This window comes from Grus americana, chromosome 5 (genome assembly GCF_028858705.1).
Source record: "Grus americana isolate bGruAme1 chromosome 5, bGruAme1.mat, whole genome shotgun sequence".
In the NCBI taxonomy this organism is placed as follows: Eukaryota; Metazoa; Chordata; class Aves; order Gruiformes; family Gruidae; genus Grus; species Grus americana.
In genome coordinates, this window is record NC_072856.1 from 61,618,718 (window position 1) to 61,632,219 (window position 13,502).

General features: G+C 36.8%; 1 protein-coding gene across 1 annotated transcript in view; it reads right to left on the bottom strand.

Moving 5' to 3' along the window:
* JAG2 (jagged canonical Notch ligand 2) overlaps window positions 1-13,502 on the bottom strand; it is a 72,083-nt gene that overhangs the window by 12,860 nt on the left and 45,721 nt on the right. The window contains exons 6-18 of the mRNA XM_054828066.1: window positions 12,403-12,533; window positions 11,903-12,022; window positions 9,501-9,614; window positions 8,566-8,679; window positions 7,887-8,000; window positions 7,311-7,357; window positions 6,862-7,035; window positions 4,694-4,844; window positions 4,231-4,395; window positions 3,528-3,641; window positions 2,003-2,116; window positions 1,509-1,622; window positions 465-581 (exon numbers count right to left, since the gene is read on the bottom strand). Coding sequence (XP_054684041.1) covers window positions 465-581; window positions 1,509-1,622; window positions 2,003-2,116; window positions 3,528-3,641; window positions 4,231-4,395; window positions 4,694-4,844; window positions 6,862-7,035; window positions 7,311-7,357; window positions 7,887-8,000; window positions 8,566-8,679; window positions 9,501-9,614; window positions 11,903-12,022; window positions 12,403-12,533 — 1,589 coding nt within the window. The remainder of the gene's footprint in view (window positions 1-464; window positions 582-1,508; window positions 1,623-2,002; window positions 2,117-3,527; window positions 3,642-4,230; window positions 4,396-4,693; window positions 4,845-6,861; window positions 7,036-7,310; window positions 7,358-7,886; window positions 8,001-8,565; window positions 8,680-9,500; window positions 9,615-11,902; window positions 12,023-12,402; window positions 12,534-13,502) is intronic.

Here is a 13,502-nt window from a genome sequence, read left to right on the forward strand (position 1 = left end):
AATTTTTTCCCCCCTCTATATTACACCTTGGAAAAAAATAGAAATCAGAGTTGTAGGTTTTACTCCACCTAACCAATTCATTGTATTGGTATGTCAAAGTAGTCAACTGCTATCCTCAAAGAAAGTGATGGAATATACACTACTGCCTTCCTTTCCACATACTTTTCATTATTAAAATTAGCGTTTCTGTGACTTTTTTTTTTTGCTCTGCACATGTTCCCAAAATTATATTTCTATAGAAGACAAAGTCTTATTTTGGCAGAGACTAGGTGCAAAAAAAAAAAAAAAAGCATGCATGACAAGGTCTTCATTCATTACTTGAACATGATCTTCTTTACCTACCTCCCACCCTGAATGATTCAGGTATTTTGGCACATGAACTTTATAAACTTGCTTTGTTTCAGTTAACAGCTCTGTGCCAGACACTCCTAATATCCCAAAGGAAGAAAGGAGAATAGTCTTACTTTGTGTGCATGTACGTCCTTCCCATCCTTCTTTGCAGATGCAAGAAAAGGAATCTCCACTCCCAACGCATGTTCCACCATTCATGCAAGGGTTTGGAATACAGCTGCTGTTTTTAGCTTTGAAAACAGAAAAGGTCTCTATTTAGCACAGAAAACAAAAAGTATGTATCATCTGGATTTGTCAATATAACAACCCTGAATAGCATTTAAGTCAACAATGCAAGACTTAAAAGAAGGTCAAAAGACTCCAAAAAATAGTCACATTGACTGATAATCTCTCATTTACCTTCACCATCATCCCAATTCTGTTGTTTGATTAAACCATGAAGTTCTATAAAAAAGATTATCTACTTTTCCCCATCTGTGTAAGCATCCTTCAAATACTGCTAATTCTAACTTCGGCAGTGAGTTACCCAGGTCATGAGGTGTACTTCATAATTAAATACTAGTATTTAAAGTTCAGATTTTAAATGCTGCAATTGTATCTAAAAAGTAAAAAAACTATACTAAGTTACTTTCACCCAACTTCTTAGTCCTAATGGAAGTTTCATATTCAGAATAAACGTACCATGAGACTACATTCAATCCCCAAAAAGATCAAGAGTAATTCCCTGCAGCAGGCAGTAATCCTGCAAATCCCATAGGAAGAATCACATTATTTCATTTTTCCTGATTATGTCTGCTCATATACCTCTCAATCACAATCTTATTCACATTATGAATCTTCAAAGACAGTGACTAAGTTCCCAAGAAAACCTTTACACAGGGTCTCTAAAGACTAATAGAGAAGTCAAGACAAGTCCAAATGTTCCAAATCCACTTAGAGAAGCTATGCAAAAGACCATGTAAGCAGCCTGTGGAGAACAGTTTCCTAAAAATCAGTATCATGTCAAGTGAATGGAAGAAACTAAACTTCAGTCACCAGCCAAATGGAACAGCTGTGACCTAGCCAACTAGAAGAACAGTGTGCCTATTTAGTAAACAGTAAGTATTTAAACACTTCTCTACTTTTTCCAGCTTTATCTGTAAATGATTTAACCTTACCAGTGTTGCAAGTACTTCCTATCCATTCTGGAGGACACGAACAGCGGAATGTATCTCCATCATCATAACACGTTCCACCATTGCTACAAGTATTCGCATCACACTGGTATTCACCTATACATCACAATAAACCAGTTTTAATTTCCATTGGTCTTGCTGAGTTTTAAGAGCAGGTACTTTTTCATCACAAAATTATTTTTAAAGAGATATCATATTTAAATGCAGTAGTACCAGAAACACATAGTTCCACTTGCTGTATTACAGTAAACAACTGAAAGAATGGAATCTAAGGCCATCTCTCTCAATGCTATTTTACTACATGAAGGAACACATTTTTTGAATGTTCCATTTTGTTGCTGGGAAACTGGAAAAGGTAATGAAAATACGCCTATTATTTCACTGTGATTGTTTTATTTTAAATTTCAGGAACTCTAGTCTCTTGAGAAGAAAACAAATCTTTGGGTAAACTTAAGATCAAAGTAAAGAACACTTACGTGAATGGCAAGTTTTGCCTTTCCAGTCATTCTTACACTCACAATAGAAGTCATTTACCAAATCAATGCATCGGCCACCGTTGTGACATGGGTTAGGAGAACAGTCATTGAAATCTAGAAAGAGTTATTCAAATTAGATGATCCAGCCTAGCCAAGGCCATGAGAAAGTATAAAATACCTCTTTATAAAGGAAATAAATTGTGTACTATTTGGGAAGACAGCGTTCCTAATTGTTACCGGGTTATCGTTATATAAGCAAGGAAAAAACTCTGATTTAATAATGAACAACAGGAATTATGAAAGATTTTCTGACAGCTTAAGAGAAAAAGTATCATTTAGTATGGCTTTTAAGTAGAGCACCAAAGTAGTTTCATTTTTCCAGCAAACAGCCGTATTCCGAACTTCAAAGAAAACTTTCTAGTAAGGACCACAATGCCTTGAAAAGGAGCCCTGACCCAGGACATCCACATGAGACAGTTAAGACTCCCTGTCCTGCTTTATGTCTCAAAATACAGACAGTTAAAGCTATTAGATAGCTTAACCATATACATAAACACACAATATATGTGTGTGTATACACACATTAAACATATACGCATACATGAATTTTAGAGAAAATTCTTTTCACTTGAAACAAGCATTTTAATAGGTAGAACATAATTACTCCAGACCAAATCTTATCTAGACCACACAAAAAGCTCTTTTGACAGTGATAGCTGCCAAAAGCTTCTCAATCTTTACTTCACATCTCAGTTGGTGCATGTCCTGTTATAAGTCTCAGCAAGTCCTTGCCATCACATTTTAGAAGGGGCTTCAGAGTAGAAAAAGAATCAACTGCAGTTTCCTCTGAGATAACTTAACTGTGAACTGGCCTAGTACACTTCTTTGTCAACTAAGGCCCACTATATCTCAAGCTAGGACAGCAAGAGTAAAGGCTGCTCCCACTGAACCCAGAATACAAAACATCGACTTATGATATTGAGTAAAAAAAAAAAAAAAAAAAAGTCAGGCTTCAGCAGTTCTTTTCTTACTAAAGGAATAGATATTAAATTTATAAATTCCTTCAGGAAGGTAGAAATACATTATTGCTTGCACTGGCTTAAAGCTAAAAAGTTTTTCAAACTGGAAACTACTGTGTATGATTAGATTGGGTAAGGGCAAGCTTTTATGTACAGTAAGTACTGAGAACTACATATGCTTATAGCAATAAAAGCAATATAGTGAGTAGACCCTCTAACAGGGTATATTCACTTTTGCCTCTCCTCAGGAGAAAAAGTAGTTCTCTCCTCCCGAGATATATCCTTAACTATACCAAAGAATCAGGTTATGGTCCTAGTAAAAGGAACTGAAACTTTTAGAGCTGCTACCCAAAACTCTTCTTGAAAATACTTTTGCAAACAACATTGGATAGACTGTAACTATAGAACAGAGAAATTAGCCCATGATTATTAACCACGTACCAACCATCACTAACTGATACAGCAAAGCAGCAATATTTGACCCTGTAACGCTTAGCGGTACTCACTTATGTCACACAATTCTCCTTCCCAGCCACTTGAGCAGAAACATCTAAATGAATCAACTTCATCGATGCATGTCCCACCATTCTTGCAAGGTTTCCCAAGACAATCATTGATATCTATGACAAAAAGTCAACAATTATTGCTCAAGGCTGTCTTCACCTACCTAGAGGAGTGATCTACACTCATATCTCTAGGAAAAACAGCGAAGTTATACTCCATTTGTACATACATAAGAACAGCTCAAACATCTGTTCTCAAGCCTAGTAAGACTTCTAGATGTATTCTCTCATATAGCAAGTCAAACCAGATCATTAAGTTTACCTGGCAAAAATATCCAGGCATTCCAAAAATACCTAGAACAGCAACACACATGTTCCTAAGCTGCGTGTCCATGTGTCTCTCCTTTCTTTATTATGTTCATGTTGGAGAAATCTGTGGCTTCTTGTAAGAGTATACAAAAAGGTAGTAGGTACAGACACATTCACATTGAAGGTGGACTAAAACCAGTTTTCTATCGCAGTGTGAACTACTACAAAAACAACCGTTACTAGAAGAAACTGGATTTCAAGCAGTACACCTGAAACGATGCTTTATGCAACTTTATTAAAATCTTCATGTTTTACTGTAAAGCTTCATAACAACAACAACAACAACTTTAAGGAAGATTTTAGTGCAACAAATTATTTTGAAGTAACTCCTACTTACTTTCATGACAGTATATTCCAGTAAAGCCTCTCTCACATGCACAAGTAAAATTTCCTCCTGGCTGACTAATACACCGTCCATGAGGCCCACAAACGTTAGATGAAATGAAACGGATTCCTTCTTGGGTAGCATTAGTGAAGACTTCTATTGTACAGCTGTCTATTACTAAGAAGGAGAAGTATGTTATGAGACTAATAATCTGCATCACCAATCAGTTTTTAGTTTTAAAAGTTATCCAAAATTAAGACTAATCACAATTTGACAGTGACACTAGCTATAAATTACCCTCTACCTCTTTATAAATAAGGACCATTACAAGCATTTCTTCTCACTGCCTCGCAATTTCACAAAGTCCAAGTGAGTACAATAAAAATATTTCTGCATTATGCTATTTCCAGAAATACTATTCTTTTTTAATGTACCACCAGTACATTAAGACAAGTTTCTGGACAACAGCAGGTACCTTTACAAGAATTGTTCTTGCAGTGGTCCTTGAGATGAGAACAATTCTTTCCATCATAGTCATCAGGGCAGGCACAGTAATAATCTCCTCCCAAATCATAGCATTTAGCCCCATTCTGGCAAGGGTTAGGTTCACAGAAATCAATATCCATCTGTAAGAGAGACCATAGTTAGCAGCAGCTGCTTCATTTCCCAGGAGTAAGCACCATTGTCTGTGTTGCCAAAGACACAGATGAAGCTAATTTACAAGCAACTTCAAGTTTTAATAAGGTTTATGAATCATATATATTGCATTCCATCATGCAACACAAACCTCAGGTTACTTTAGTCAATCCTAAAACAAAGCATATCTGATACCGCTAAAAAGATACTCTTTTGCAGGAGGCTGAACAAGCACATTTGCAATAACTTTGTTAGCAAAGAACAAGCCATTAATAGACATCTTACTGTGACTATTCTGGATCAGCGTAAGTCAATTCTCTGTCCTTTACACCTACATACTAAGTGCTGTAATGCAAGTTAAATACCAGTGCACTTCTCAACTTTGTGTCTGCAAGACACTTAAAATACACAGAATCTTAAAAAAAAAACTGTTCTCTGGAGTAACTTCTCTTCCCATCTCAATTAACACATAGAATTTATTGTAGAACCACGGAGCCTGGAAGGGACCTCTAGAGGTCAGCTACTCCCACCTCCTGCTCAAAGTAGGTCTAGTTAGACCAAGCTGCTCAGGGCCTTATTCTTACAAATACTATCATCATACCAATTTGCACACAGAAATACTAAGTATATTTTGAACACTTCTTACCATCTGATTAAAAAAGCAAAATTTAAGCCTAGCTTTCATAATATAATCCTTAACATAAATTGCTGTAGCAAAGTAATTCTGCTTCTTCATCTTAAAGATCATTGATTGGTGATACCTGAAATTTGCCTCAGAATCCACAAAGCAGCCCCAAAAGAGATATTGTTACATCACAGTATCTTTCCTCCAAATTGTTAAGAATAACAATTGCTTTCTTCCCCTGAAGTGAATTTTTCCCTCTTCACATCTCTTGTGAAAAAGATAGATTTCTCAACCTTACAGACATAAAATTAAGTCCAATAGTAGATTTGGTCGCTATTTTTAGTAGTTCTGTAGCTAAATGGGGGGGGAATCAAAGCTAACCAAAACAGAAGGAACACAAATGGTGTTAAGTATTTAATTCAGAGGAGCACCTACAATTCCAGCTGCAACAGAGAGATTTTCAGCAAGCTACTTTGTGCTCTCACATGGAACATTCAAAGCAAACTATGAAAAACAGCTAAGGTCTGAGAAAGATTCTCAGATCTCCTCTATCAGATGTCTCCATTTGTTTCCTTCCATTAGTGTAAATTTCCCCTTCCCAATGCAAGTTCAGTAGCTGGTACTTCAGCATCTGGAATCAATGGTAGATATTTCCTGCAACACACAAGGCAAGCAGCCAACTCCCCCCTATTACTCAAACAGACTTGCTAAAACTTTAATTACACAGTATGGTATGAATCAGCCAGAAGTAGAGCACTCAAGTTATGTAGAAATGGTAACATGACCTATTAGGTACTGCAACAGTTTAATAAAACTGGTCAATATCTGTAACCTTTTTAAATTTTGAGTAAGAGGACAACATTGTTTCTTTAATAATGCAAATAATACAGAATAAAATTACTTCAGCATTTGAGAGATCACTCCTATGTCCTCCATGAAAAATTCTGGGGCAAGTCCAACGAAATTCTAATCCAATGCCTCCAGCTGACACTGCCTTGCTAGCCATAACAGTTACATGAATTTGGCTATCAGTGAAAGCCAGAAAGTATACACTCAGGGCAATATAATTTTACATTGAAGAGTCTAATGTCTCCCCTAGAAACAGGCAGATCTTCATTATCATGAGTACTTGCAGCCTTAAAACATTTAGGAGAGCCAACACCTATGTGCAACAGCTTGCAGTTTATCAGGCTGCAAATTCAAGTGTTAGAGCTACTATTACAGCACTACACAACAAATTTGCTTATTCAGAGTGTCATGTAACAGCTACGTTAGTGAGTAATGCTTTAGCCTTGGGTTACTCCCATTTAAACCTGGAGATATATTTCTTTCAAGAATTCAATCCATGACAAGTATTGCAGTAATGTCACCACTGCCCTCACCTCACAGAAGACTCCTGAGAAGCCCTGTGAACACAGGCAACTGAATCCATTCACCAGGTCTTTGCAACGGCCTCCATTTTGGCATGGATTGCTTTCACACTCATTGACTTCCGTCTCACAGTTTTTTCCTGTGAAACCACGAGGGCATAAGCAATGGTAACCATTCACTTCATCCTTCACAGAGGGGGGTGGAAAAAAAAAGCAAAAGTAGAAAAATTTGTTTATTGATAAAAAACTTTCACACAAGAATTCAATTTATTTCTATATTCTGGATTTGTGAACAGCAGTAGTACCACAAAGTTATTTTGTGAAATAGTGCAAGAGCCTGCAAGTGCCACACTACACATAACATTTAACCTCATTTAACCAACCTGTAATTGCAAACTATAATTCATAACTAGCCAGAACAAGATTTATTTTCAACATGGCATGTAATAAACAAGAGTTACCTTACAAGTCCCTCCATGTTGACATTGTCCATGACAGTCATTAATATCTATGGATAAAATATGCAAGGCATTAGAATTTATACTGTAAGACTAAGCTGTAAAGTATAGGTGTAACAAAAATACAGAATAAATGATTTTCAGAAAGGATTTTTTTAGATGTTTCAATGGATAGCAAGGGTGTTTGATGTCTTAAGAGATTCTTATTCTAACGATTCTGTAATAGAAAATTACATATTACATATTTCTATTACAGTGTAATTCAATCAAATGCTATCAGCTAATTTCATATCTAACATTTTAGCTAAAAAGTATTTTAAATTGAATCAGTACATGATATCATTCAGAATCAGGGATGAGATATTAGAGTTATATAAGTGCATATCTAAGCTCATTTTAATACCAATTATACCTCTAAATAAATTCTCAAACAGTTTTTTCAACTTACATTACTGGAAGTTAGGAAAATCCTGACAACAGTTATTTTTTCTTATACAAGTATGTATCATTCATAACAAAACTTTTTTTTAAAGGAATAAAGCATCCTATTGTCAACATATATACTAAAGAAATACTAACTGATATGACAATTTACTCCTGTCCATCCTGGAATGCAGTCACAGTAATATCCACCAATGAGATTTTTGCAAGAGTAAGCATTAACACAGGGTTTCCCCTCACACTCATTAGCATCTGTGAAAGAAGATAAAAGAAAGAAGAGAATAAAGAACAAACCAAGAAACAGATTACCACAGCACCAAGCAAAGTTTCCATGCACTCCAAGCATCAGAAGCTCATATTATAAATTGGTAGGGCACTGAAACCATTTACATACCACAGGTTTTTAATGCACACTTATCTAAAGTAGCACATGCAAGTTATCTTGGTTTTCTCTTTACCAAAATTCAAAAAGGTTATATGTTAGTTAGGGCAAATCCCTTCCCTGCCTCTGTAAGCTCATAGTCACTGTTCTGCCACCATGAAGAAGGAGCTACCATCACCAATGCTGTATTTTGAAACAGAAAAGTTATCGGGCATACTAGAAGAACTATTATAAGCAAGTTTAAGTTGGGGCTTAAATAGTTGAAGGTTCACTTGAACCTTCTGGCTTTAAGATCTACTAAAGAAGAGCTAAGATACCAATAGCAACACCTATCTACAATCTTTTCTTCAATAAAATCCTATCAGAAACACGCTTACACAGAACTATTCATTATTTAGGAATAAGCTCCATTGGTCTTAGAAGGTAATTACTTACCAAGCTGACATGTTGCTCCAATCCACTGTTGTGGACATATACACTCAAACGCATTAACACCATCAATACAGGTCCCTCCTTGAGCACAAGGGTTAGATGCACATTCGTCAATATCTGGAAAGTCAAAGTATGCCTTCCATTACATGGTTTAAAATTTGGCTTAACATTTTTTTTTGGGTGGGTTTCTTTTACATTATTTTGATATGAGGGAAGAGAACATACCAACAAATAAGCTTAGGAACAGACTAACATCTCTAACCTACTTAGGCTTTTCTCACATCTTTGAGATAAGGGAGAGGGGAACTCTGAAATTTTCTATCTGCAAACAGCAAGATGATTCAGTTAATCTGCCAACAATTAACACATTCACTGAAAGTCAAGTTCCTAGATCATGAGACAAGTTTAGCTAGTTGGTTTTGGAGGTTTGTTTTTGAGGATAGATGTTGTTGAAAAATGGCTAAAAATCCTGTGTTCCAAGTCACAGGCAACCTGCAAACCAATTACATAGATCCATAATACCTTCCAACCACTTCCCTCTCTTCCAAAGCAGCCACTTAAGCATCTGAGTAATCTACTCTTCTACTACCTTTAAGAGGAGAACCTTTCACATTCATATCTATATCTCAAAGCAAATCCATTCTGTATTTTGCTTTAGACCAGCTAAAGAGTCAGAAATTGTCCTATAAGCTTTGACAACAGGGCATTTCTTTGTATATGGTCAAGCTATGCTTTTGATAACTTGTAGATTTCAACTGCATCAAATAGATACTGCTAGCTGCACAGTACCATTAATCTTTTCAGAGGCTCCCAACGCACAGCTGTTAAGAAACAGGTAAGGCAAGAGACTACCAAATTTCATACCCACAGAGCATGATTATCAAGTAAGCTGTATCAACCCTTCCAATCCAAGGGGTCAGTCATGAATGCATACCCACCAATAGCACATGTTGGTCCACTCCACCCTGATGGGCAGTGACACTTGAAGCCTGATGAAATTTCGTGACAAATTCCACCATTAGCACAGGGATTGGATACACAAGCATGCTCCGCTGGAAAGAAAGAAATTATTGCTAAATACTCTTCCAATATCAATTAAGGAGAACTTACATGGTTAGAAATTGCATTCTGATTAAAGTGTCTAAGAGTATGAGCAGTAGAGAGGTGCCTATACAGAAGTTTGGAACCTCCCTCTCCCAGCTGCAGAGAGTAAGATTCCCAGCAGGAGACTGAAGCAGGATTTTACTGACAGTGCATCACTGTTCATATCTACTGACTAGAAAGCGTGAAGGCAAAACAGTCACTCATATCTCAATATCCCAAGAGCTAGAGAAGTCCCCTATTAAGTACTGCTTCCAGCCACACACTTCCACCTCTGCAGTGCTCCAGCACTTTATTTTCCTTTGGTGAGACAAAACAGATACGCTGTATGCAGAGGTCTGAACAGTAGTAGTAAAGTATCAAAGTTCTGTTTAGCTTCATTCTAATACTGCTCCCTGGAAACAGCAAATAGAGCTACTTGCAATTATAGGCAGTACTGCTTGTTGTCACTCCATGTAGGGCTAACACTTGCAGATGCTGCACTAAGCAACAATCAAGTTGAAGGGACAAGTTGTATGCCATTATTTTTGCTATTTTCCCTCTCAGAAGCCAAGGAAGCTTTTGGAAAGACAAAAAACAACTCCCTTACTAGGTAAGACTTTCTAACTGTTGCTAGCATTTATATTTTGGAATCATTCTTTCAGAGATGTTATCTAGTTTGCAAACTAGAATTTACATTGTCTAGGATGTTAGATACCAGTAAAGCAGCTCATATACCAATCTACTGCTAATAATCAGTACAGAACTCATCAAACGTACGACTCCTTTTTACCGCTGCCTCCTCATCTGGAGAGTCAAGGTGCTTCCCTACAACTTTTGGGGCAAGCTAGGACAAGATTACATCCATTTTAGCCAAAACTTTGCATCACATTCTACCAGATGAAACAAAATTCACGTTTTGATAGTATCATTAATACCACACAACACTTTATAGAAGTTCAAAGAAGATCTACATCCTGATAAATGTGGAAACCTCCTATTGGTAGTAGTTCAGTGAACTTAAGGCCCAACGGTTAAGTGAAAGAAAAAAAAATGGATTCTTTCCATCTACATTAACTATCAAGGAATGGCAAAATTCAAAGTTGAGAAGACTGGGAATATCACATTTGAAAAAAGGACTTAATGATCCATCATGGCAAAGAAAGTGCAGAACACCCAACTGAATACTACAGGTGAAAAAGTTGAACTGAAAGTTTTCATTTTTCTCCAAACATCAAATCTTTAAAGCAAAATAGTAAAGAAGATGAAATTGTGCACTTGATACTTTATCTCCAGAGACAGGATAGTCAGAAAAAAATCTCCAAATACCAAAATTGTTTCTAGTACATGAAAGTTTTGGTCTTTGTATAATATATGTATACATGAAAAAAGCAATGCACTGTAGTGTACGTGATATAGAAAGCAGTTTTTTCATGTTGGATCTGTAAGACTTTAGTCAAGAAGGCATACTTCATCAGAAGCATGGTTGAAATGCTTTCCTCCATTTTACCAATGGAAGCAGGGAAGACACTTTTTGTTTAGGCTGCTCTGTAGGAGGGCTTGAGCACATTTCCATAGTAGTTAATACTTTTGGATTAATAATGCAAATGTTAAGAGCCTCATATTAAAAGATGATTTTAAAAATTAAGTTTCAGTTGATCAAAAAGATTAGTCAACACAGGAAGCTAAACATTGGGCCAAAAGCACACACCACAGTTAAGACTGAAGCATCCATCACCACCACCTTCCTTAGTCCCCAGCTTGTATAAGATACACATTTGCAAACAGGCCAGAATACAAGAAAATGGGTAGCAGGGAAAAAGGTAACAGGGAAAGGTGCACCTGTAATCCATTTCCATGAGACTATAGCCCAGTTGGATGTTTGGATTAAGTCAGTAAAGAAACCAAAGGGATAAAATATTCTCACTCTTATCTAAACCCAAGTGAAACTGTTTCAGCATTTCTATTGTCTTCACTGGTTTCTTGAAGAGCCAGCCTAAGACACTAGACAGGAGAGAGAGCTGGCATATCCCCACTGTCACACAAAGTAACAATCAAGCTAGAAGGACAAGTTGCACACCATAACTTTTCACACTTCCCCTTTCAGAAATCAAGATAGTTTTCGGAAAGGAGAAAACAGCCCCTCCACTCTACAAAAAAAAGCAACAATAAGCATATAAAAATGCCACCCAGCTAACTAGAACATAGCCATGCCTAGAACAGTTTCAGATTTTCAGTTACATGCAATATCCAGAAGTACCAATTTCGCAGTTTTTTCCAGAGTAGCCATCTGGGCAAGCACAGCGATATTCGTCTGGTTCAGTATTCATACAGGTTCCACCGTTCAGGCAGGGATGGTGATTTCCACAGTAATTCAGATCTGGACAGAGGAAGAGTGTCAATCAACAGGGAACACAAATCTCACTGTTTTAATCCCTAGTCAGACATACAGATTCCTTTCTGGCTTGAAGATATTCACTCACATCCCTCCCATATCCCATTAGCTAGCCTGTCATCTCATTACTATTCACAGAACAGGGAATGATGAGCAAGAGACAACTGCACGAGTCAGAAGTCAGGACCATTCCAAGCCTTTTGTCTTAAACTTTCTATACTTACGATTTTTAGGCACCATCTGCCATAAAAGAATTAGGCACAGAAATACTCAGGTAGTTGCACACTAGCAGAAAAAAATGGTTAATGAGTTATCAGTTAATCATGCAACTTTACTTATTTTTCCTGTACATTAACGTTAAGTACCTTTGTTACAGAGCAGGCCACCCCAGTTGGTTTCACAATTACACTGCCATGGTTCATTACAGCTCCCATGAGCACAGCCTGGGTAGCGGACACACTCATCACAGAACTGTCCTTGCCAACCATAATGACACCTAAGATGTAAGTTCACATGTTAAAAGTTAGCAACATGATGCTTAATTATCAGCATTACAGGTATTTAAAATACTGCACTTACCGTTCTCAAGAACAAGGTCAACTGTTCAATGTGCAACAGATAATAAAACTTTATTTCTCCTGTTTAGAAGGGACATACTAGTCCCATTGAACATCCTTACTGGAACTCATCTTGCTCAACTGTATTACACACCATGGCAACAAACAACACCAAGCACTATGCGTTATGAGAACTGTACATAAATTCGTTGTTCTTTCACTATAAGTCCCATCTTCACATAATCATCTCACACTAGGATAAAAATTATGATTTATACAAAAAGTTGAAATTACTTTTCAAAAGGAGACTGCTGGCTTACTGCATCAACCACCATAGTTTTTTCCCCTCTCTGAGGATAGCTTTCAAGAAATTAGCTAGTTTGTTCTGGAGTGCTACAGTCTTGAAAGACCAGGCAAGCCAGATACTTAGTTTCTCAAGAGAACCCTTTTTACAGATTTATTCTATTATATCCTCAGTGTTCTCTAGTGACACTATGAAAAGGGTGGTCTTTGGAGAAAGGAGAGACAACATAAAAAAATCCATTAATTATTCATTTGTTTTAAACAGAGTTGAAATTTTATCACAAGATTTCTTCAGAGACCAATACCTTTATGTTATCTGTAACAGAATTCTGCTAATAAAAGCAACTCTTCATGCTACAGGGAAAGCGTTAAAGTCTGAACTTAAAAATAAAGTAGAAAAGGACAGAGGCTAATGTGTTGGGTTTTTTTTAAAACACATTTTAACCAAAAAGAAATAGTAAGCTTGCTCTTTTGGGCCAACCAAAAAAAATGTTCTGCTTGTTATTTTAAGAGTATTTCTTATAAACAAATGAGAGCTATACTAGCAAAGAGATGCATAAAAACATACTGAATGGGAGTTGGGCACATACATGTCAGTGGGGCCC